The sequence below is a fragment of the Callorhinus ursinus genome, unplaced genomic scaffold (assembly GCF_003265705.2).
Source record: "Callorhinus ursinus isolate GAN/ISIS: 27379988/994484 unplaced genomic scaffold, GSC_fseal_2.0 scaffold66, whole genome shotgun sequence".
Classification (NCBI taxonomy): domain Eukaryota; kingdom Metazoa; phylum Chordata; class Mammalia; order Carnivora; family Otariidae; genus Callorhinus; species Callorhinus ursinus.
In genome coordinates, this window is record NW_027397128.1 from 7,779,109 (window position 1) to 7,804,302 (window position 25,194).

General features: G+C 51.9%; 2 protein-coding genes across 8 annotated transcripts in view; one reads left to right on the forward strand and one right to left on the reverse strand.

Annotated features, from left to right (window-relative positions):
* NHSL2 (NHS like 2) overlaps positions 1 to 25,194 on the forward strand; it is an 84,599-nt gene that overhangs the window by 44,443 nt on the left and 14,962 nt on the right. For 2 of the 7 annotated variants that reach the window (XR_012376135.1, XM_073885889.1), the window contains exons 2-5: positions 19,012 to 19,167; positions 22,194 to 22,321; positions 22,629 to 22,824; positions 24,652 to 24,783. The exons of 2 other annotated variants lie outside the window; for them this stretch is intronic. Coding sequence is in view for 4 of the 5 variants with exons in the window: in XM_073885889.1 (XP_073741990.1) it covers positions 19,012 to 19,167; positions 22,194 to 22,321; positions 22,629 to 22,824; positions 24,652 to 24,783 (612 nt within the window). In the remaining variant the exon portion in view is untranslated. 3 more of the 7 variants (XM_073885890.1, XM_073885891.1, XM_073885892.1) reach the window with 3 other exon arrangements.
* On the reverse strand, positions 14,012 to 18,852 carry RTL5 (retrotransposon Gag like 5). Its single transcript, XM_073885895.1, has 2 exons — positions 15,083 to 18,852; positions 14,012 to 14,602 (listed from the first exon to the last, which is right to left on the reverse strand). Exon 1 carries the CDS (start codon positions 18,441 to 18,443, stop codon positions 16,752 to 16,754), a length of 1,692 nt encoding a protein of 563 aa, XP_073741996.1. The 5' UTR covers positions 18,444 to 18,852; the 3' UTR covers positions 14,012 to 14,602; positions 15,083 to 16,751.

A 25,194-nucleotide genomic window follows, 5' to 3' on the forward strand; every position in this document is an offset into this window, starting at 1 on the left:
TAGGGAGGCTCTTGGGATCACTAGCTACGGAAAGTGGGTAAGGAAGCAGGATCGTACGGGGGGATGCACTACATTGTACTGCAGTCCTGACCGAGGCTTCAGTCAGTCTGAGCAGGAGTCTCTGGTGCTGGGACAGCCCGTCAGAGCTGTCCTTGAGTGGGATGAAGGAGCCACCCCAGGAAGGAGGTGTGACATTGGGCAAGGCAATCCCCAAAGAGGGCAGACAGCACAACGCCACCTTAAGGCAGCTGCACCAACCCTCAGCAGAGTAAGTTGTCAGTCTCTGAGGTAGGATCCGGGTGGCACCTCACAGCATCCCCTAGAAGAGAACTGCCTAGAAGAGGTGACCTCCGTGAAGGACAAGGTTATAGGCAGATATTAGGGGGATTTTTCAAAGAGGAAAACACTTCTGCACTCAGAGGCCCGGCTCCCTCCATCATTCCGAGCGCCGATCTCCACTCCTGATCTGTCTCCTTCAGCCGTGACCTTTGAGGCCCGTAGATGGGCCGGCCTCTAGTTTAGATGTTTCCTAGGATCCAAACATTGCTCTGGGCTTTGTCTACTAGGATCCTTTCATTGCTCTGGAATGCCGAGAGGGCGGACGTATTATCAGCCCCATTTTATCAATAAGGAAACCCAGATTCAGAGGGGAGATAGAGCTGGGTCGAGATGAGCCAGAGTCTCAGAGCCAGCTCCGTCCAACCCTAGGTCGCCTTCCCCGGGTGACACAGCTGCCCGGACTTCCAAGTGGTCTGTTCCGTGGTCCAATGGACCAATGTCTTCCTCCCCGTTAGCGCTGGACCAGTTTGGTCCCCACGCCCACCCATCAGTCTTCAGAGGACCCAACTCTCAGTGCTGCAAACCTCAGAGCGGAATTGGACTTAGTAGGCGCCTCACAAAAGGGCCCTGGCTCTCCTGGAAAGCTGCTCTCTTTGGAGGGGAGAAGAGCTTTCTTGCACCGAGGACAGGCCTGAGGCTCCCCAGTTTGGGGGACATGGGGAGGCTGGGGGCCTTCTGGCCCAGTTAATCTGATTAACCTGTGAGATCCGTTGGCTGCAGGTACCAGGCAAGTGACAGCATAGGCATTAACTCAGCAGTGGCCGGCGCGGCCTGACTGATTTATCAGTCCTTTGAACGGCTGGCATTGCATTAGCTAATCGAGTCTGAGAATGGCAGGAACGGGCCCCTCTTTTTCAAGCAACCCTCTTGTGACGTGGTGCTCCTCGGTGGCTGCCCGGCCCCGGCAGAGGAAAGGGAGAGGGAAGGAGAAGAGGAAGCACGTGGCAAGCGACTCGCCCTTCCTGACCCCTCCAAGGACTGGGTTGGGGGGCTCCAGGGATTTCTAACTGGGAGGCGGTGCCTTGTGGGGCAGCAGTTCTCAGACGTGATCATCCAAACCAGCAGCAGCAGCAGCAGCGCCGGGGAATTTGTGAGAAATGCCGACTCTGGGCCTCTATCCTAGATCTACTTGATTAGAAAGGAACTCCGGGAGTAGGGCCCAGCAATCTGTGTTGTGACAAGCCCTCCGGAGAATTCTGAGGCTCACTGAAGTTTCAGACCCACTGTGGAGGAGTCATGACCAGGCCACCTGGGTTACTAGCTGCCTGACTTTGGACAAAGCATCTAAACTCTCTGTGTCTCAGTTGCTCGCTCGTATGTTAGATGAGGGAAATAATAGAACCTGCCTCATAGGATGGTTGTAAGGATTCACTCTGCAAAATGTCTAGGAGCAATGTCCAGGACATGGTAAGGGCCATATATATATATATAAGTGTTAACAACTGTTATTATTGGAAATAATGGAGCCTGGGACTTCTGTCTGCTCCCTTAGCACGACAGTGAGCCTAAGCAAAATACTGGATCATAAAGTTCCTATGATTTTATAAGTAAAAAAAGAACTATGGTACAAAATTGGATCTTTCCTGTGATTGTTCTTATCTAAAAATATGTATGTATATGGACAAGGTAAAATTATGGGTGATTTCTTTCTCTAATCACCAACCTTTGAAATGTGGCTAACTAGGATATGTCTTTGGAATCAAAATATTCAGTACATTCATATTAAACACATACGTTAAAAAACATTCAATTGGACAAGAAATATGTATTGGGTCATAGATACCCAATGGGCAAAATTGAAGTTAAACACTCCTCTAGAGGATGCAAGATACAGGACTGCCATACCCGGGGTCCCCATCTCCACCCAGGTAGAAGAGGGCAAGTCTGGGCTCGTCAGGTCACATCGGAGCAAAGCACAAGGTCCCTCAGGGTTAGAAGGGAAGAGATGTGAGCCAGAGTCTGGTCCAACTGAGGAACCTCGATAACAATACCAAGGATTGGGGCGCCTAGGTGGCTCAGTCGGTTAAGCGTCTGCCTTTGGCTCGGGTCGTGATTTCGAGGTCCTGGGATCGAGCCCCGTGTAGGGCTCTTGCTCAGAGGGGAGTCTGCTTCTCCCTCTCCCTCTGCTCCTCCCCCTGCTCGTGAGTGCTCTCGCTCTCTCTCTCAAATAAATAAATAAATAAATAAATAAATAAATAAATAAATAATAAATAAAATCTTTTAAAAAGAAACTGTACCAAGGATGGTTGGCCCCAGAGAGGACACTGGGAGTTGGGCATGAGGACTGGGCAGTGGACTCATCCTCAGGAAGGGAGAAAGAGGCCAGCTGAGAACCAGCATGGTCCTGGAAGCTGTGACACCTTGCTGACTGCTGTGGAGAAGTCTCAACAGTCGATGAGAACTTGAACTGGATCTCTGTCTGTAAGGAGTTGAGCACAGCTGGCCAGCAGGGTCTGTATCTCCATCTTGCCACCTACATATCGCTAGGTATCAGAGGACTCCTGATTGGGCTGTAAAATCCTGCCATAGGTCCAGGATAGCTGACTTCAAGATCACGATCTAGGTCAGGTTATTGGGGTGAGCGTGTGGTAAGCCTGAAGCTCCATCTGTGTGTGTGTGACTCTAAGCCCCGTTTTCCTCTTTTATTTTATTTTTTAAAGATTTTATTTATTTATTTGACAGAGAGACACAGCAAGAGAGGGAACACAAGCAAGGGGAGAGGGAGAGGGAGAAGCAGGCTTCCCGCCGAGCAGGGAGCCCGATGCGGAGCTCGATCCCAGGACCCTGGGATCATGACCTGAGCCGAAGGCAGACGCTTAACAACTGAGCCACCCAGGCGCCCCCCATTTTCCTCTTTTAAACTATGGTACCTACAACAAAGACACTCCAGTAAGAGTCTACTAAGATCTGACTATGGTGCTTGTCTCTACAGAGTGTTTCTTTGCAGCCCAGGAAATAGTTTACTTTTCAGTGGTAGCATATCTATTGATACGTGGTCACTATGGAATATTCTAAGACACACGAGAATTTCACAAAGCTACCCTGATCTCACGTCGCAGCCTTTGCTTTGATGCTTGAGTATGATATTGTGGTATGTTTCTGACTTATCAAGGTTCTTTTCTGTATTGAGCTTTATTTTTTTAAATTTTATTTACTTACTAGAGAGAGAGTGCCCATGAGCGGGGGGAGGAGCAGAGGGAGAGGGAGAAGCAGATTACCTGCTGAGCAGGGAGCCTGATGCTGGGCTCAGTCCCAGGATCATGACCTGAGCCGAAGGCAGACGCTTAACTGACTGATCCACCCAAGCGCCCCTGTATTGAGCTTTATTGAGACCTAATGCATGCATATACCATACAATCTACCCACTTAAAATGTACAATTTCATGGGTTTTAGTATATGTAAAGAGTTGTGCGGCCATCGCCACAATTTTAGAACATTTTCAGCATCCCAGAAAGAAACGCTCTACCCCATTTCCCCCCAACCCCTTCCCCAGCCCTAGGCAACCACTAATCCATTCTCTCTCTCTCTCTGTCTCTCTCTCTCTCTCTCTCTGGACTTGCTTGTCTTAGACATGTCATATAAATGGAATCATCCACTATGGGGCATAATGTGACTGGCTTCGTTCACATGACATGTTTTCAGGGTTCATCCTTGTAGCATGCATCAGTGCCTCATTCCTTTTTATGGCTGGATAACCGTCCATTGTATGGCTATACCGCATCTTGTCGATTTCTCCATTCACCAGCTGATGCACGTTTAGGTCGCTTCCACTTTTTGGCTATTGTAAACAATGCAGCTGTGACCATTCCTGTACACGTTTTTGCATGGATGGGTGTTTTCATTTCTCTTGGGTATATGCCTAGGAGTGGAAGTGCTGGGTCTTAGGGCAATTCTATATTCAGCATATTGGGGAACTGACCATTTTCCAAAGCAGCCGCACCATGTTGTTACATCCCCACCAGCAATGTGAGAGAGTACCAGTGTCTCCACGTCCTCATCAACTTTAGTCTGACTTTTTGATCATACCCATCACAGCGGGTGTGAAATGGGATCTCATTGTGCTTTTTTTTTTTTAAGATTTTATTTATTTATTTGAGAGAGAGAGAGAGTGAGCATAAGCAGCAGAGCACAGGCAGAGGGAGAGGGAGAAGCAGACTCCCCGCTGAGCAGGGAGCCCAATGCGGGGCTCGATCCCAGGACCCTGGGATCATGACCTGAGCCCAAGGCAGACGCTTAACCGACTGAGCCACCCAGGCGCCCTCGTTGTGCTTCTTATTTGCATTTTCTGAATGACTACCAATGTTGATCATCTTTTTATATGTTCATGGGCCATTTGTCTATCTTCTTTGGAGAAACATTTATTCAGATCCTTTGCCCGTTTTTGAATTGGGTTCTTTGTCTTTTTATTATTGCTTTGTAAGACATGTTTATAAGCTCTAGCTACAAGTCTCTCAGACCTATGATTTGCAAATACTTTCTGTCATTCTGTAGGGTGTCCTTTCACGTTTTTCATGGCATTGTTTATAACATAAGAGTTTTGAATTTTGATGGGTTCCAATTTATCTATTATTTTCTTTTGTTGCTTGTGCTATTGGTGTCATATCGACAAAATCGTTGCCTAATTCGGGGTCTCAAAGATTTACGTCTGTATTTCCTTCTAAGTTTTAGAATTTTAGCTGTCACATGTAAGTCTTTGATCCATTTTGAGCTTAATGTTGTACGAGTGTGAGAATAAAGGTCAACTTCATTCTTTTGTTGGGGGGAAATCCAGATGTCCCAGTAGCACTTGTTGAAAAGACCATTCTTTCTTCATTGCATGGACTTGACGTCCTTATCAAAAACCAACTGGCCACAGATGTATAAGTTTATTTCTGGATTCTCAATTATGTTTCATCGATCTATATGTCTATCCTTATGCTATTAGCACACTAATTGGATTGCTGTAGCTTTGTATAAAGTTTTGAAATCAGGAAGTGTGGGAGTCCTCCAACTTTGTTCTTTTTCAAGATTGTTTTGGCCCTTCTGGGCCCCTTGAATTTCATATAAATTTTGGTATCAGCTTGTCTATTTCTACAAAGCATCTAGCTGGGCTTCTGATGGCGATTGCATTGACTCTGTAGATCATTTGGGGACTATTGCCAACCTAACAGTATTAAATATTTCCACCCATGAACATGGGATGTCTTCCCCTTTTGTTTTGATCTTCTTTAATTTCTTTCAACATGTTTTGTATGTTTTCAGTACACGAGTCTTGTACCACTTCTAATTTATTCTAAGTGTTTTATTCTTTTGATGCTACTATAAATTATTTTCTTAATTTATTTCAGATTGTTCATTGCAGATGTATAGCAATAAAATTTTTTATATTGTGGGGTGCCTGGGTGACACAGTCATATAAGTGTCTGACTCTTGGCTTCGGCTCAGGTTATTATCTCAGGGTGGTGAGATCAAGGCCCACGTTGGGCTCCACACCCAGCACGGAGACTGCTTGTGACTGTCTCTCTCCCTCTCCCTCTGTCCCTACCCCCCTGCTCTCTCTCGCTCTCAAATAAATAAATAAAATCATAAAAAAATATATTGACTTCATATCCTGTAAACTTGTTGAACTCAGTTATTAATTCTAATAGTCTTTCAGCAGATTCTTTAGGATTTCTATATGCAAGATCATGTCATCTGCACATATAGTTTACTTCTTCCTTTCCAATCTTTCCAATGCCTTTTAATTCTTTTTCTTACCAAATTGCTCCGGCCATAACCTCCGGTACAATGTTGCATAGAAGTGGTGAGAATGGACACCCTTATCTTGTTCCTGATCTTAGAGGGGAAGAGCTTCTAGGATACTGTGGGCTTTTCATAGATGCTTTTTGTCAGCTTGAGGAAGTTCCTTTCTATTACTAATTTGTTGAGTGTTTTTGTTTTTTCGTTTTTATCATGAAAGGGTGTTGGATTTTGTCAAATCCCTCTTCTCTGTTGAGGTAATTATGATTCTGTTTTTTATTATACTGATTGCTGTATTTCATCAATTGATTTTCAGATGTTACAAGTTTACGTATTGGCCATGGTGTATAATCCTCTTTATATATTGCTGGATTTGGTTTGCTAGTGTTTTGTTGAAGAAATCTGTGCCCATATTTATAAGAGATATTGGTCTGTAGTTTTAATTTCCTGTGATGTTTTTGTCTAGTTTGGGTATCAGGGTAATAGTGGCCTCATAGAATGAGTTGAGAAGTATTATGCTATGAATGAGTTTGTGAAGAATTGATGTTAATTCTTCTTTCAGTGTTTGGTAAAATTCACCAAAGAAGCCATATGTATCTGGACTTTTCTTTGTGGGTAGTTTTTTTTTCTTAGATTTTATTTATTGAGAGAGAGAGAGAGCAGGGGGAGGAGCAGAGGGAGAGAAAGAGAGAGATCCCAAGCAGACTCCACGCTGAGCATGGAGCCCTACACAAGCCGTCATCTCATGACCCTGGGATCGTGACCTGAGCCGAAATCAAAGAGTCAGAGGCTTAACCAACTGAGCTACCCAGGTGCCCCTCTTTGTGGGTAGTTTTTTTTTTTTTTTAAGATTTTATTTATTTGAGAGAGAGAGTGAGAGAGAGAGATCACGAGCAGGGGGGAAAGGCAGAGGGAGAAGCAGACTCCCCACTGAGCAGGGAGCTTGATGTGGGACTCAATCCCAGGACCCTGGGATTATGACCTGAGCCAAAGGCAGCCGCTTAACCGACGCAGCCACCCAGGTGCCCTTTGTAGGTAGTTTTGATTACTAATTCAATCTCTTTACTTACTAGAGGTTTATTTGGAGTTTCTATTTATTCTTCAGTCATTTTCAATAGTTGTTGTCTTTCTAGAAATGTATGCATTTCATCTAAGTTATATAATTTGTCATACAATTATTCATAGTTATTCTTTATAATCCTTTAGATTTCCAGTTTGATTGTAATGCCCCCTCTCTCATTTCAGATTTTAGTAATTGAGGTCTTCTCTCCCTTATTCTTAGTCAATCTGGCTAACCAAAGATCTTTTGTATCTTCATTTGGTCCTCAGTCTCCTTCTGCCTATGGTTGGGAGCCTTGACCAACCTAAGAACATACACATATTTCTCTTATGGTAAATTTAAGTCTTCTTCACATTCCAGCATATGGAGCTCTCAGCCTGCCCCCTGCCCCCAAAGTATGCTGTTCTGTTCCCTTGAATAACTGAGGTAGATTCGTTCTTTTTTTTTTTTTTTTTTTGAGGTAGATTCATTCTGAACCAGCTTCTTTATTAGCCAGTGGCTGTAGTTCATAAGGCTATCAGAATTTTACCCTCTCACTTTGGAAAATGAGCTGCAGCCTTTTTAGCACAGGACCATTGGCCAAGTAGTGCTCATTTCTGAGTAAATATCAGGGCCCAAGGAAGAGAAGAAGGCAGCAGACCAGCAAGCAAGGCATTGTGAGTAGGCTTGGGGCCTGTTTCTTATGAACAGTGCTCTCGTTGAGTCTTGAATGGGAATAGAAGCGAGTTAGAAAAGCAGAGGCCTTACTGCTGTTTTGACCATTTGTCTCCTTGGCCACAGCGCCCAGGACTGTGCTGCCCTGGTTGGCAAGGACTCAGCTGACAGGTGGCAAAGTCAGGAATTCGGGGGACAAAAGCATTTGGTATTTTGGGAAAGTGTCAATTCTGACCATTGTTCTGGGATTCATGGCACAGTTAGTAATCTCTCCCCTTCTCTCTGTGAGCCTTAAAGCCTGGCTGGGATGCTAGGGTAGAAGAATCCATGAGCTCAGAAATTGTCTTGGAGCCAATGAAATGTCCACTGAAAGAATCTTTCCAGACTAATGAGATATCTGTGTGTGCGGGCAGGTCCAAATCATAAAATGGAGCGAAACCCACCAAGATTTCATGGGTAAGGTAACAAATCAACTCTTAGGGTTGGGTGTGTGGCGAGCTTAAAACTCAAACCCAGTGTGGCAGCCTCGGCCCCACCCTGGGCTGCTGACTCAGGACCAAGAGGAAGACGGAGCTGCCAGACTTCATGATTTCTGTAAACAGTTCTTGAAAGAGAAACCACACACTTGTCTTTCTGCCAGCCCGCAGCTTCTCCTCACAGCTGACAGTACCAGCCATTGTCTTTTCTGTCACACCCCAGGGCCGGGCTTCTTCACTTGAGCTCTGTGCACCCCAAAGAGAATTTAGGGGGATCCATGAGCTTGGATGGGAAAACTCTTTGATCCTTTTTTTTCCCACTGAGCTCTAACAGAAATTTAGCATTTCCCCAAATTCGGAGTGTTGGCAACAAGCCACAATAGTATTAGCAGTATCTGTTACTTTAGCCCCAATAGAAATCACAAACATTTTCGTATCACATTACAGTCGCAAGGCAAACGTGATAACCACTACACTACGGAAACTCACATCACAGTCGTATCTCACAAAAAGTTACTTACGTTCATCATCGCTTCGAGACTGCTACCTCTAGATGTGCCACGAACTCTGGTGATTTGGTGCATTATTAAAGTAGTGCTACAACTAGACCACAATTTCTTAAAAATATTTTAGAACTGTCTCAATAGGATTGGTTTCCTTTGTAATTCCATGTATTTTATTTTATGCACCTGAACACATTCTGAGAAGTGGCTTCGCCAAACTGCTGAGAGGGATCTTTGTCCGAAAAGAGATTAAGACCCCGGCTCTGGATCTTGGTGCTTTCCTGCTCCATTGGCCCCATTTCTGATCCACAGAATTTTCCTTGTATTACTGGAGGGCTCAAAAGCACTTGCATGCTCGTGCCATGATACTGAGCAAGTTAAACTATCCATGCCATTTCTTTTGTTTTAAAGATTTTGTTTTTTTATTTGAGAGACAGAGCACACGCATGCGCGGGGGGAGGGGCTGGGGGGGGGAAGGGGCAGAGGCAGAAGGACAAGTAGACTCCCGCTGAGCAGGGAGCCTGACTCAGGCTCAATCCCAGGCCCCTGGGATGATGACCCGAGCTGAAAGCAGACACTTAACTGACTGAGCCACCCAGGCACCCCCATATCCATGCCATTTCTTAACCCGCAAAATGGGGACTAAGAACGCTACCTACTTTATATGGTTGTTGTGAGCATTCAGTGAGTTAATAAATGTAAAGCACTTAGCGCCCCAGAAATAGTAAGCGCTAATAAGTATTAGCTATTTTTATTGCTGTTGGTTCGTATCAATTATTTTGCCAATGTATACTATTATTTTTTTTATTTATTTGACAGAGAGAGAGCAGGAGAGCACAGGCAGGGGGAGCGGCAGAGGGAGAGGGAGCAGCAGGCTCCCCACTGAGCAGGGAGCACGATGCGGGACTCGAACCCAGCACCCTGGGATCGTGACCTGAGCCCAAGGCAGACGCTTAACCGACTGAGCCACCCAGGCGTCCCTACTTTTAGAAATTGAAATGGGGCTTAGAGAAGTGAAGTAACCAACCTAAGGGTATCCAACAAGGAAGTGGCAGAGCCAGGGTTCAAGGCCAGGTGTGTGGGATTCTCAAGCCCCGTGGAGGTTCCTCTCCACCACACCTCTGAGAGGGAGTGATGGTCCCCCAAAGAGATGGAGGCCACTGACAGGTGGTGGGTTGGGAATGAACAATCAGCTCTGCCAACTCTTGCTTTCTCTTTCTTACCCAACTCATTCCAACTGTCCACACCTCCAGCTTGATTGGGATGTGTGGGGACACAGTGCTTGCCTACCATCAGCCCTCAGCCAGACCTTAGGAGGCCAGTACTCCTTCCAAAACCTACTGCCAGTGCAGCCCTCACTTGCAAAGGGGGACAAGTGCATGTTCTCACACTAAACAGCAAGCAGCCTCGCAGCAACAGATTCATTTGGAATCCTGAACCAGCCTCCACTCCCAGGTGGAACTCAGGCTTCACAGAGGGGTTGGGCGCAAGGAAGCAAGGGAGGGCTCAGAAGGGCAAGAATTCATCGGGGAAGCAAAGGCAGCTTTGTGGAGGAAGTGAGCTTTGAGCTGAGAAGACTGCCAGTTGGAGTGGGGCCAGGAATGCTGATGAATTCTTAAGGCAGCGAGTATAGGGTGTGCAAAGGCCCAGAGGCATGAAAGGGCCTGGTACGCAAGGAAAGAAGGGAGTGTAATTCAGGATGTCCGGGGTTTAGACTGAATGGAAGAGGGAAGAATGATGGCGTGGACAGATGAGATGGCATAGGTAGTTTATGACCAGACAGTGAAGAATGCCGGAGTCAGATCCCTAAGTCTCCCGGTAGAGGAAGGAGAGCCCTTGAAAAGTTTTTGAATAGGAGCCACAGGACCAGATTTGTATGTTCAAAGGACCATGGCCACCCACCCCTCAAGCGTACGGGAAGGTGGATTGATTAGAAGGGGTAGAGACTACTAGAAGCTGGTCAGACCCGGCAGGGAGGCTACCTCAGTAGCCCAGGTGAGAGATGAGGAAAGGCTGCACTGTGGGGGAGAAGTGGAACTTCTGGACATTCTCTGTGGTTCTTGTGTCCATGGTTAAGTGGTGAGGAAGAAGTAGGACCGAAATTGCTGCAGGGCCCTTGCCCTCTTCAAGTTTGGTTTGTGTGGGGGGTAGGGGTCCCATGAAGCAGGGCTTCCTTAGGCCAGAGGATAATTGCCATGAATTCACACTCTACCGAGTGTGAATTTCTTCCCCTTGAGCCTCTTTCTCCTATTAACAGCCCACAGCAAGAGCAAAATAAAAAGCCAAGGCCCTACTTTCTGGCACCCCTCTCCCAGGGGAGTCGCTGAGGTGAGGGGCCCCCGCTGCACCCCTTTGGGTCGCAGGCAGGAAGGGGAGAAGGGGTGTAAGGAGCAGGTCAGAGCCCGCCCTCTGTCAGAGGAAATACCCACCCTCCTGAGCTTTTCAAGAGATTGTTTTCTTCCAAGTAGGTCCCACCGTTACCATGGCAACCAAGAGCCCTGGGCTTTGTGTTTCTGTGTCTCTTGAGTCCCTGGGGAGAAGTGGCCTGCAGAGCTTTCTCTCGTCTGGTCAGGATGCAGGAAGTGCTAGCCAGAAGTGGATCCTCCCAGCCCCATTTAGGGGGTAATCTCTTGCCTCCTTTATGCCTGTCCTTATCCCTAGGGAGAGGCCAAGGCTCCACAGGAGTCAGTTCTGGTGGTCAAGTTTAAAGGCTTAGGCTCCAATGAACTGGTTTCTCGGGGCCGGAATTCTGCACCCATCCTATGGCACATCTCTTTCAAAAGGTGCAATCTGAGGGCGCCTGGGTGGCTCAGTGGGTTGAGTGCCTGCCTTTGGCTCAGGTCACGATCCCAGGGGCCTGGGATCCAGCCCAGCATCGAGCCCCGCATCGAGCTCCCTGCTCAGCAGGGAGCCTGCTTCTCCCTCTCCCTCTGCCCACCGCTGCTCTTGCTTGTGCTCTCTCTCTCTCTCTCTCTCTCTCAAATAAATAAAATCTTTTTTAAAAAATGCAATCTGAGCAGGTGTCCAGGAGGGGCGAGCTCACATCAGACCACGGCACATGCTGGGGGACTGTCGCACAAATATTTCTTGATCACTTACTATGGGCTAGTACGGGATCTCCAGACTGGTTTCTGCTCCGGGGAGCTCTAAGGGAAGGCTCAAAACCAAACTGGCCATTAAATGTCGCCGGGGAGAGTTGTCCCCAAGGCTCTTTTCTGCAGGAGGCTAGGCATTAGCATTGCCTAGGGAGCTTTTTAGAAACAGAAATTCCTGGAGATTCTGATTCCACCAGTGTGGCTGTGAGTGGAGGGTGGAGGTTAAGAGTTCTGGGTGTCAAACCACTGGAGTTCGCGGTCGAACTCAAGTGAGTGACCTTGAGCTGCCAGTTCCTCACTGAATGAATGATGGGAAGGAACAGTGGGGCCTGCTTCACAGGTAGCAAGATGTTCTCTGCCTTCCTCCACCCCTTGGCAACAGGGTGTTGGTGTTGTTGTTGTTTTTTAATCCAGCAGCCCATTTATTCACTCAAGCTATGTATCAAGCTAGGTTTGAGATCCTACTGTGTACCCAGGCTTGTGCTGGGCACCAGGGACCCCACAGTGACTAGACAGATGAGGTAGCTGTGGCCTGAATAGGAATGGGACTCATGCAAGGTTCCAAATCGAGTCTGTGGCGGGGCCGGACTGGAATGCTGGGCTCTTTCCCCTAGACTCACAGGGCTTGTGACTGCGGGGGTGTGGGGCAAGGCTCACCCTACTCTTACTTTCCCCCACCTGCTCTGATGGGCCATGACACAATCTGAGCTTGCCTATCCCTACCTGTGATGGCATGAGAAACTCTGGGGGTGCTAGAGATCTTATCTGCCCCGCCCCCGAAGCAGAATGGGCAGCCCCGGGGCTCACTGAGGCAGCCCACGGTGCCACAGCCCTGTCCCTCCCCGAGAAGGAGCAGTCAGCCACACACTCACACATACTCAACGCCTTAAACTCAGCACCTTGCTCTGCAGGCCCTTCCCTGACGGGTGGAGCTTGCCACCTGGCTGGTTCTCCCAAAGCCTCCAGAGACAGTGCCCCTGATGCGTAGATCTGACTGCTTTGGCAAAGACCCAGAATCCAGTCAGGTTGAGACTTGAACTCTTCCAGGGGCTTCCTTGGGATCAGCATGGTGTATTAGAGGTGAGAGGGTATGGCTTTGGGGGTCACAAAGACCTGAGTCCCGCCATGGAACCTCGTATCGCTGAGATTCAGATCCTTCAGCTCTCAAAGGAGACACATTATCTGCTACATTGACTTGTTGTGGGAATGAAATGAGATTTGTTGGCAAAAGTGCCTGGTACATGGTCAGAAACATGCTGGTTCCCCCCCACACACACACACCTCCTTCCCTTCTCTCTCCCTCCCTCCCTCTTAAAGGGGCAAAGCAGATGTGCTTCTTCTGAAACCGGGCTTTGTTTCTCATTGTGCTCCTGTAAGCTGGGGGGGGTGGGGAGGGTGGGCAGGACAGGGTGGGCAGGCAGATCCAGGAGGCAGTAGGACCAAGGGAGTGGAGGCGGAGAGAGCTGACTACTGGGCAGCCGTGGAGCTGTGGAAAAGCTACTTGCCCCTGTAAACCTTGGCCGATGTGAAGAACACTGGTACCTCGTAGGGAGCTCCATAAACATTCCCACCCACTGTCCCAGGGGTGGGTGGGGGGGATTCCAGTTCATAGCTGGGAAACGTTAGCCAATTCAAGAATGGGATTCCGTTTCTTCTGACCCCGGAGTCTGTGAGGAGCTGTGGAATCTTGCTGGGAGGGTCTCTGCTGAACTGCTCTGGGCAAGTGTATTTAAAAATCGTCAGCAGCAAGCTCAGTCGTGTCCGGTAGCACCACCTAGTGCCCCAAAGTGGAAGGGCCCTCCTGCCTCACCCCACCCCCTTCTATGTCCTCTGTGTGTGTGCGTCTGTGTGTTGGGGGCCGGGAGAGGTTCTGTTATAGGATGATAGGACTGGGCCACCCGTACTTTCATATCCCAGTATGCGGAGAACTAATGCTGTTTTTCAAGATAACTAGTCTTTTTACCTCCCTCCCTCCCAACAACTGCCATCCCCAAGTGCGTAGGACTCTAGGTAGGTCCCTCGGGCCTTGCTGGGCCTCAGTTTCCTCATCTAAGGATTGCAAGGCTTCAGGCTAGGGTTGACTCAGGCAAGGTGCCTGGGAAATGATCTCTGATGCCTACTGAGTGCTCATCTATGTTTGCTCAATAACCCAGAGAGACGCAGTCTTTACACACCCTTTATATTTTTATTGAGGAGAAAGCTTTAGCATACAGAACAATTTCTTATCTTCACAACACAGTAATGCAACAATAACACAATAACAATAGCACATTTTCAAACGGGTTTCCTCCCGAGTCTCTGGGAATCCTTGGGCTGCCTTCATACCCCTGGCATGCATTCCCCCCCCCCACCCCCCACCCCTCTTTCAACCCAAGAAAGCACCCAAAGCCCATAGTTCTTCTTACAGCTCTTGTGGCTGTCACATCACAACAAATATTAAAGATCCGGGAAAGGTGGGGGAAGAGGGTCAAAGGGAAGCCCAAGCCCCCCCCTGCCACCAGAGGGCCAGAAGCCAGCTCACTGCTCATCCGCTCTTTCCCCGGCTGAGGCTACAAGGGCTCAGGGTGAGAGGCACCACGGGAACAGCAGGGCCTGTGCTGAAAGGTCCCTGGAGGTTGGGGTGCAAGGCACCTGTCCTTTGCACTTCTCCGGCAGGGACGTGGGCAGCAGGGCCAGAGTGTCGACCGTCAGCAAACAGGGTCCACAGCCTAGAAGGATAGCCGTTCCCCTTCTGGAACCCTCTCCTGAAGAAATAGCTGAAAAAGACAAAATTTTCTTTATGCGGTTGTTGACCACTGTACCGAAGGGAATGGAGAAAACCAGGCAACTGAAATGTCCAACAAATCAGGAGACTGCTTAAATAAATTATTCAGTATGCATGACTGCATAGGTGGCAGCCATTTTAAATCCTGCTGATCAAGAGCTTACAGCATGATCTCAGCTTTGAAAAGACAGAGGGAGAACATGCTAGAAAGGCATCAAAGTGTTAACAGTACTTGCGTCCGTGTGGCCGGATTCTGGATGTCTGGGGGTGTTTTGGCCTTAACACTTTTCTCGATTTTCCACATTTTCTATTATGATTATCTATTACTTTTCTCCTTGGAGGAGGGGGGAGCCTTTTTTAAAAGGTAGCAACAGGTTCTAGGAACCCGGCTCCACGGTTGCCCCAGGGCTGCCCCAGGGCTGCCCCAGGCCGAGAAGGGAGAAGCGTGTTATAAACAAAAAGGGCTTCTTACCTCCCACTGACGAATAGAGACCTCACCAGAAACCAGCCGGAGGACTGGGTTTCTCTGTGACTCCTCTTCCTTCAGCTCCTTCCGCTTGCCTCCAGGCTCAAGATCCTAAGGCTGGGCTGAGGTTATCTGTCAGACTCCGGTGAGGAACAGAGGCATCATTTACTATGTTTTCTTCCCTCTAGCCACAGACACTTTGGCTGCACTTGTCCAGCTGCCAGGCACTGTGCAGGAAGCTCAGTGTGGAGGGCAGTTCAGGCCAGAAGCGGATCTGGCTGCCATTCTGGGGCCAGACTGACATAGTGTATATTTTTTCACTGCCGAAGCAGTGTTTTTTGGACCCAAGACAAGCAGCAGGACTCTTTATGGGCGGCCCTGGGTTCGTACCCAGAAGTCCCCGGAGTTATTAGGAGGCAGTCACCCTCTTAAGCCTCATTGTCTAATCGAAGCCCAGCACCGGGCCATGGCTTGCCCTCCCCCCCCCCCCCCCTGTGAGAAACATGAGAACGTCCCAGCTGCAAGGCTGTAGACAGAACCTTCCTCTCTCCTCTCAGAACCAAGGAATCCTTGAAGTCGAAGTTAAAGAGCAGGCCTCGGGCCCTCTCTGTCTTTGGCAGTCCAGGAAAGAAAGGCGAATCGGGACTCCTCTGGCACCTCAAGGATGGCGAGTCTCCTGCAAAGGCCTTTGGCTGGGGGCTGCAGTCCAAGGCCTGGCCGGGGAAGGAGACCACCGTCCCCAAGGAAAGAGTGACTCCTCACAATGTCAAGCTGAGTTGTTGCTGCTGCTGCTGCCTCCTTCTCCTCCCCCTCCCCCTCCGCTCCCCCCCTCCGCCTCCTTTTAGGCAACATCCAGAGAAGGGTTAGAGCCTGTAACCTTGGGCTCTGTCTGCTGGGGATGCCCAGGGAAGGCGGCATGGTGAGAGGAGAGGGTTCCGGACTTGGCGAGCTGGTCCAGGGGCCCTGATACACGGGTCTGTGGGGCGGAGGAACCAGCTTGCTGGGTCAGTCAAGAGCCCATCTCAGCCATGTCGTCCGTGTGACATGTGGCTTTGTGCACACTCACTGGGCTGGATGTAGGGGTTCTCTTCGGGGCCCTTCTGCTGGGGGGGGGGCTTGAAGCAAATGTCGGCTTCTCGTACATCTCTTGATACCATCCTGCTCTCTGTCCATTTTATCGAGTCAGTGGCCTCAGTGGCTTTAGGAGTTCGGCACAGCCCGTCCTTTCGCTCATGGGGGCAGATCAGTGAGGCATTGGGTGAAGTCCTGGTGAGCCAGTCCAAGGATAAAACCGTAGAACACAGGGTGAATAAACGCAGGAGAGGTGAGGGTTAGGAACAACTAGAGGGGAAATTACAAGAGGGCGACCAGTTCTTTTATGGGAACAGGCCCCGAAACCTGCTCTCTAGCTTGTGGCAAGACTGAGCAGAGCGCACTCCAAGAGGACAGCTACTGCTGATCCCTTCTTTCTCGGGTGGCCTTGCCTGGACACGTGTCACTCTCTGGTCACGGTCGCAAGACGATCTGATCTGGAGTTCTGTAGGTCTTCTTCGGGCTCTACAGGTCTGGAACTCCCTCAAGTACTGGTCAGCAAATAGGGCAGGCGTGGCAGCGATAGCAGGGGCAGGGGACGCTGTAGAAGGGTGTGTTCTGCGCGGCGAGCTCGCCCCAGCTCTCACACGCGAATTCGGCCGCGGGCGGCCCGGTGGCCCCCCTGTCTCGGAGTGAGGCGGAACAGCACGGGGGGACGCCTTCGAATCTGGCGTTGCCCCAGGCGACCTGCACGGCGAATCAGTGGGGGCGAACTGTAGAACGGCGAATTAGTGCCCGGAAGGCCCTCCAGGAGCGGGACGCGATTCTGGTTCCTCCTCCTGCTGGGCTGTACTATGGGCGGTGAAGCATCTAGGAAATTCTCGTGGTAGTAGCCAGTGGTCTGGGATGAAGCGTGGGCAACAGTCGGCTCCATCTCCATCATCTCGTCCAGGTCATCGTCTTGGGTCTCGTCCTCTGACTCTGGTTCTGGCTCCTGGTCCCCCTCCTGGTCGGCGTCGGGATCTGGCTGCGGGACGGGGCACACGAATTCACCCTTGTTCTCTTCATCCTTGACTGTCTCCACGTCCACCTCCTCGTCCACGTCCACCTCCTCGTCCTCGTCCTCCTCCTCCTCCTCCTTCTCTTCCAGTTTCTTCTTCATCTCCTCCAGCTGCTTCTTCCTCATCTCTTCCTGCTTCTTCCTCTTCTCCTCCTCCTCCCTCGCCTCCTCCTGAATAGCTCTCACGCGCCTCCGCTGCTCCCTGTCGTAAAGCCTGCGCCTGCGTGTCTCTTCATCTTCGTCACTGTGGAAATCTTCTTCATCGCTGTCTTCGTTAGGGTCCGCGGCAAAAGGGAAGAAGATGTTGCGGACCCCCGGGAGCGGGATCGGCTTGGGGACGCGCACCTTTCTCTCTATCTCCACACACTCGAGAATCAGCTCATCCAGGTCGGCCATTTCGGTGGACCATAAGAGCTCCTTGCGGAAGAATTCTGACAGGCCTTTAAGGAATTGGTTTTGAAGGCGGCAGTCATCCCAAGACAAGAACTGGGCCAGGAACTGAAAAGCATCTGCATAGCTGCCTAGGGTACAGTGGCCCTGCTTGAGCTTGCGGATGGCCTTTTTAGCCACGCTTGGGGGGATGGGGCCGCAGAATTCCTTGCGGATCTCATCCAGGAAGCGTGGGAAGTTGGCACGCAGGGGGCTTCCTTCCCGGGTGACTGAGATGGCCCAGTTCTTGGCTTGGCCCGCGAAAAAGGAGATCAGAAAAGCCACCCGCTCGGCGCCCCCGGGGAAATGATCCTCGTGGTCAGCTATGAAAGTCTCTAGCTTCATCAGGAATTCGGCCAGGTAGACCGGGTCGCCCGAGAAGGGCTCTAACTCGGGCCGCTCCAGCGGCGGCAGAGGAGGCTGCGCGGGCAGCTCCTTGGCTGGGGGCGGGGGCAGCGCCGGCGGGGGCGGGATGGCCAGCGGGGGGGGGTCGACGGGCGCGTCGGAGGTACCGCAGTCCTGGATCACGCTAATCAACAGTTCGTCCGAGGCGTACTCGGGCTCCGCGCGAGGGGGAGGCCAGCACAAGAAAGGCAGCTCCCCCTCGGGAACTGCGTCGATCTCGCTGAGCGGGAACTCAAAGTTCTCCTCGGCAAGGACGGGCACCACCGGCACCGGCCAGCGGATGTAGCTCGACACATTGCCCCGCAAGGAGTTAACCTCGGCTAGGGCTCTTCCGAGCTGAAGGCCCAGATTGGCATTCTCCCCGCGAAGGGCATTTAATTCTTCTCGCAGGGCCACGTTCGCCATGCGCAGGCTGTTTAGATTTCCGGCGGCCTCGGACATCAGGATTAGCTCAGGGGCCCCGGGTCTGAGGGCGGGGGCGCAGGTGGAGGGGGGGTGGGGAGCTGGAGGCCGCGAGAGGAGGCTGAAATGCGGCGGCGGGGCGCGTGCGGGGGGAGGGGAGCGGAGCGCCGCGGCGGGGCGCGGGAGAGGCCGAGCCACACCCACTGGGGCGAGCGCGGAGGGCGGGCGCTCCGGCCGGAGGGCCCAGCGGCTCGGCCCGGGGCGCTTTACCTCGTCCCGGGGATCGGATCGGATCGGAGAGGGCGGGCGGCGGCGGCGGCGGCGGGAGCCGGAAGGCGCCGGGGGCCGAGGACTCGGGCGGCAGGCGGCAGGCGGCGGCGGGGCGAGCGGAGGCTGGAGGAGCGGGAGGGAGTGCACTGCGGCAGGATCTGTCGAGGAAAAATCTTGCGGCTCGCGAGTCCCCGCCTTTTAAGTGCAGCGTCGCGCCGCCCCCCACCCCCGGCGGGGCGGGTCTTAGGGAACCGCGGGCGCCCACTGGCCGCCGCGCGCCGCCCCCCCCGCCCCCCCCCTCCCGCCTGCGCCTCTCACTGACTCTCTCCTTCCCTAGCTGCAGCTAACTCGGGTCGGGAAAACGCGACAGCGACTGCCCACTCGAGGTCGTCATGGCGACAGCCAGTGAACGTGTTCCTCTCCTCGGGCAGGCCCCCGAGTGTAGAGGAGCTGCTTCGAGAGGCGCAGCTCAATCTCCAGAGCCTGTTGCAAGGTACTGAGAGGGAGGGGGGCTGCGGCCGGAGCCCACAGGCGAGATGCGCAGCGGCTGGAGGGAGGCGCAGAAGAAAGAGGACAGGGACCAGCGCGAGGAAAAAAAAGAGAGAGAGAGAGAGAACGGTTTAAACCCCCACTGAAAAACAAAAAAAACACACAGTTGCCCATCTTTTTACCTTCCAGACTAAAGGGGTCGAGAGGGCTCGGTTTCTCCGGCTGTTTACTCGCCACCCCTCCCTTCCACCCCCCCGCCCCTTTATTTTTCAGTTCAGGAGGCCACGGCGGGGGTGGGGGGGAGGACGGAGGCAGAAGCAGGGCAGTGGTCAAGCCATTTACAGAGGGAGCTGGGTGAGAGGCTCCCACAGGGTGGGCTCACAGACCTTTTAGACCCTCTCTTGGCACGTCACCCATGCCTTTGGAATCCTCACACCCAAGGACAATGGAGGCATCTGCAAGGGTCTCCCCCTCGGGGCTTCGCCCACTCTGCTGTTGCCACAACCTGTCCGTGTGTCTCCTGGGGAGCAACTGCCTCATCAGAGTAAGCCCGACAGGGACGCCTGAGTGGCTCCCTCGGTTGAGCTTGAGCGTCCAACTCTCTTATCTCAGCTCAGGTCTTGATCTCAGGATTGTGGGTTCGGTCCCTGCGTTGGGCTCCATGTTGAGCGTGAAGCCTACTTAAAAACAAACAAACAAACAAACAAAAAGTAAGCCCGATACCCAGCACCCAGAGCTCTCCTCATCCCCAATTCCCAGCCCATTGTCTTTGGAGTATACAGATGAGCACAGAGCAGTCAGACTGTGCATGCACCAGGCAGAGAGAGAAAACCCAGACTCTGAAATCAGACAGAGCTAGAATCTCATTCCCACCCCTCACCTAACTAGCTGTGGGATAGTATGCAGATTACCCAAAGCTTCAGATGAATCAGTCATCTTTAAAGTGAGGTTCCGGTTCCCCATGCCGCACAGTCTTGTGAGAATTAAAAATGGTATGTAACCTGCTCGGCAAGAGTATCTTGCAGCTGGAGAGACCCCGATAGGATGCACCATCAACACCCGGTACGTGTCCTTTGGAACACAGGCTTAGCTGGGCACAGTATTAAAGTTAACACAAAGGAGAGAACAGTGCGGTCGCTGATAGGCCCTTCCAGTACGAAAAACCAGACACCTTGACCAGAGGGATTTAGCCTATGTACGTGGCAAAGAGATTAAAGCTCAGTGCTATGAGAGAGACAACTGGGGTGTTACAATATCTGGACGGAGGTTACAAGGGACGTGCATATGTCAAAATTCACTGAGCTGTGCACTGAAGGTTTGTACACCTTGCTGTAGGTAAGTTATATCTCCATGAAGTAATTAATACAAATAAAATCTCAGTGGTAGTCGCAAGCTCCGTACCTACTCCAGGCACTCGCTGTCCCACTGAGGCCTCTCTTCCAGGCCCAGAAGCCCTTCCTCAATGTCTTCCAACCTCCAATCCTTACACGTTCTTCACAGTTCTCTTCTTGCCTCATTCAAAACCCTCTAACACTAGTTCTGCACTTCACTCATTCCCTTCGTGAGCACTCCCGCGAGCCACCTTGGGCCATCCAGCTCCAGAGGACTTGTATCGTTCTGAAGTGCTTTTTCTTTCATTTGTTCATCCATTTACTCCTTCACCTACTAGTTCTGGGCTTACCACTTGTCCGCCTAACCAGACCGAACTTCTCGACAGAAAGAATCACATCTTTTAGTACGCTTGTGTTTCCAGAAGCAGCCGGCACAGAGCTGGATCCCCAAGAGGTGTTCCGTAGGCATTTGTTGAGTGAATGTTAAGCGTGAGAAGAAGTCTTGTCAGCTCTCGTTTATCCGTACCAACGAAGGTTAACTCTTACGGAGAGTAGAAAATGGTAGCTGGGCCACCCAACTGGACTCCAGCCAAAACCCTCACCGCCTTTGCCAGGGCAGCGGTGGTGACCTTAGAGAAGCAAGATTCCAAGGGACACCATGAGCCTTGCGTTCAGATAAGAGAGGAGCTGCCATGCAGAAAAGGAGTCAGTGTGCTCTGTGTTGCCACCACGGGCAGATTTAGGACTGGTGGGTGGAGGAAACCTAGAGGGAGGCGGATTTCACCTCAAGATAAGGAAGAGCTTTCCTGCCATGCCTGGCAGCCCCAACTGTCCTTGGATAGGATGAGCTGCCTTGGGAGGACGGCAGCCTCCCCTTCTCCGCAGGTCTGTGTGGAGGCTGAAGAAGCATCTAGAAGGGCTGCTGAGGAGGAACTCTGAGCCCAGAAGCAAGGAGAACTTTTGAGGCCCCCCCGGTCTCCAAGTCTCTATGAGTCTTAGAGTCTTTGTTCAGGTGTACAGAGAGCCCCACCCCTGTTGGTCCTTTGCTCTCTCATGTTGCTCATCTACTCATCGAACTCATCACTTCACTGAAGCCCATTCAAATCTTGTGCATCCCTCCTATTCGCTGACAATGCCCTTCCACTTCTCCTTCCTTCTCTGCCACTACCTCTGCCTTCCCTCTCCCTCACCTTAGCCCCCCCTGGACCTGACACAACCCACAGTGGGACTAAGGTGCAGGGAACCAGGCCCTCGGAGGCTCAGATGAGAGTTCTTGAGATCCAGGGGAGCCCTCCACCTTGGACTTCCCCGTGCAAATATCTTCCTGCTTCACACGGGTCCTTTCCCTGGTAGGCTTGCAGAAAACCTGAGGAGCTGCAGGGCTTCAGAGAAAGGTGTCTGCACCCTGAGGCTCTCCTCTAAGTTGAGCCCCTGAGTTGGGGGCCGGCAAGACACAGGCTTGGTCTGCGAACCAGCGCAACTCGACTCTTACCGACTCGCTTTTCTCCTCGGCCCTTGCAGTCCTGGGAAGTAGGCATTTTTCCGTTTCCGAAGCCAGAGGCTCGGACGCCGGGCCAAACCGTAAAGAAACAAGGCAAGTTGCCTGGCAGCTAGAGCAGGAGCCCCAGCTTGCGGTCCTCTCCCAGCCCGGTGCTTGGCCGTGGCCCCTAGAGTGTGTGTCCACTGTGCTATTTTTCAGAAGAATATGAGGAACAGTACCCGGAGGCCAGACTTCTGGGGCAGACCTTCCGCTCTGCTGATGAGGCCCCCGAGCCCACTCCTAGCCCAAGGCCCCAGGCTGGCAGGCGTCTGGAGTTTGTGCTGATGGTGAGTTGCCTCTTCCTCCCACCTGTGAGAGCCAGCGTGGGCAGAGAGCTCTCTGCGCTCCTTGACAGGGGCCCTCGAGCTGCGTACCTCACCCACCGGAAGCTGCTGCTCACCTCTGCTTGCCAGCAGAGCTACCCTGAGGCCCTGCCGAGATGGGCCCCACACAGCAGGTGTCTGGCCTGGCAGCCCGTCCACACTTTCCTGCCTACCAGACGAAGCCTCCGACCACCCTGTCTAGACAGCCATCCCGTGGGCACGGCTCATCCGGTCGGGAGCACACCCTTCCCATCACCTTCTTTCCCAACAGCCTACAAAACGGCAGCCGAGCGAGGATGAGACTACCACCCAGGGTGTGAGGGCCCCCGAGGCCTCCCTGAGCCTGTCTACCACAGCCGACAAGCAAGCTGCCTGGAATAGCCCCTCCCCTCTGCCCATCCTAGAGGAGAAGCGGTGGCTTCAGCCTTGTTCCACGCACTCTGACATTGTGCCCATCAACATCTCTGGTAGAGTTGCTTAGCACCACCTCTGTTTGCTTCCCTCCGTGCCAACTACAAACCATCCTCTCCAAATGCACTGGGTGCTGGGGGAGGGAGCGAGACTTTTCTCTGCTGCTGGCTCACCTTGCACTGTCAAGGTCATGGCTCTCGCGGGGGCAGGGGGGAATGGAGGCATGCAGGCGAGGGGGCTCTCACTGCTCTTTCTTCACTCTCTCCTGGCACTGCCACGCTAACCGAGCCCCTTTGAGAGCAAACAAATTCCTCTTAACAGAAAACGCTAGGACTCTGTGAATGTGTGGGCTCTTCAGAACGTCCATGGGAACTTAAAGTTTGTGAGCTAGGTTTGGTTTGGGGAGAGAGAACTTCTCATGCCAGAAGCCAGCTTGGTAGCACCCGGATAGGAGTCGGAGTCGAAGTGTGAGGTTTGTAGTGGTGGTGGTCAGAGGGAGGATCCCATCAGGGACACAGAGCTGGGGCCTCGTGGCACTTCCAGTAGACACTCGGTCTGCTAGAGAGGTGGGCTTCTTCACCTTGTGCGGCAAGTGTTTGAGGAGGGAAGTAATAGAGACCAAGGCAAATGCGGCTCAGCTGGCTGTGATTTGGGGGCACGGGGCCCCCTAGACCATTGCTCCACACTCCACCAGCTGTACGTGGAAGAGGAGGAGGGTCCGTCATTTCAGAAGGGGATAGGGCCAGCGACCTGATGACATGAAGCCCTCCTAACTTAAAGGGACCAGGGGCCCCCTGGGAGCCAGCACTGGCCAGTGGTATGCTGGAGGAAAAGTTGCTGAAGGCCATGAGGGCAGGTCTGGCCACGTGTGGTATCGCTCCCTGAACACGGGGTCATTCGGCGTCACCCGCATCCCCTCGGCAAATCAGAGGCAGAGCTCAGAGCCTAGGGAGATGCACCAGGAGGAATGAGGGCCGGGAAGAGAGACTCGCCCGCCAAGTGAGGGCGGGCGCTTTGTCTTTAAACTTCCACCTTACTGTCAGTGAGCCTGGCCCTGAGTTTTGCCCGCAGAGCCTCTCGCTGGGGGCAGGGTGGGCAGTGGGTACACATGCAGCCCCGGGGCCGAGAGGGGAGGGTCTGGTGAGCCCGCTGTCGCTGCGCTGCGGAATGAGAGACAGCGCGGGGAACAGCGTGCCTCACCCCCACCCCTGCCCCAGCAGTTCCCCTGGAGCAAAGACTGACCCAGGGTTTCGAGAGAAATAGATCTCAATCACTACACGGGGGTGAACCTTGATAAAATGTGATCAGGTGACTGGAGGACAGACTAGCAGGCTGCTTCCTGGATGGTGGGGGGCCGGTGGGGCAGGGGAGGTGGAGGCCCTGTCCTTACTGGCCCATACAAAGGCTTTCTTTGAGAAACGATTACAATCAAGCAACATCTAGTCTCAACCTGTCTCTCTACTCCGGTGGTTCTCACCCCAGGCTGTACATCTGAATGATCAGTCACCCGGGGACTTCAAGAAAAATGTTTCTATCGGGGTCTGACAGCCCGAGATTTAAGTGTCCTTGATGGGGTTCAGATACTAGGGTTTCAAAAGCTGCTCAGTTGGATTTGATATGCAGCCAGGGTTGAAAGCCCTGGCTCTCGGCCACCTAGGACTCGCAGGTGACCCAGGGTGTGACCTGTGAAAGCCCACATGTATGTCTTGGGCCTGTGGGTGCCCGGGGCCAAATTGGGAGGGATGAGGAAGAAGGGCCACTTGCCTGGACTCTGTTCATGCTCATTGCTACTGCCATCATCCCTTCTGTGCACCTCAGACTGATTTCCACTGTGCTGTAAACAGAAACCAGGATGCACCCAAGTGTCTTTATTTTGGCTACAGGGCAACAGTTTGATAAACACGCAAGTTTGCGACACTCGTTGTTTAACACAGAGACAGCCGTGAACCCCAAGTCCACCCTGAGGCGGAGGCGGACCATTATTGGATTCTCTAACTTTTCCCAGCGAGACCAAGGTGACCCCACCACAGCTGATGCCCCAGACCCTTCCCCTTGTTCACTTCTACCAGACCTGCCCCCCAGGAATAATTCAGAGTGCGTGCGTGCGTGTGCATGTGCATGTGTGGGGGGCGGGGGGGGGTTTGGATGTCCTAAATAAAAACCCATGTAGTAATTAAGGATAACCAAGGGCCCTTTGTCAAGGGCGTCAACTGAATATGGAAAGCAGGTTTCCCAGGCTACTAAATTCATTATGTTATTGTTTCCCATTCTACATGGAATATAGCTGTATGTGTCAGATTTAGGCAAATAGATCAAGGCAGGAATCATCATGAAAAGCACCATTCTAACAGAACCATTACTGCTACTAAATGGAGGCCAGCCAAAGGGCGCAGACCGGAAAGATGTGGATGCGAGTCCCGGCCTCT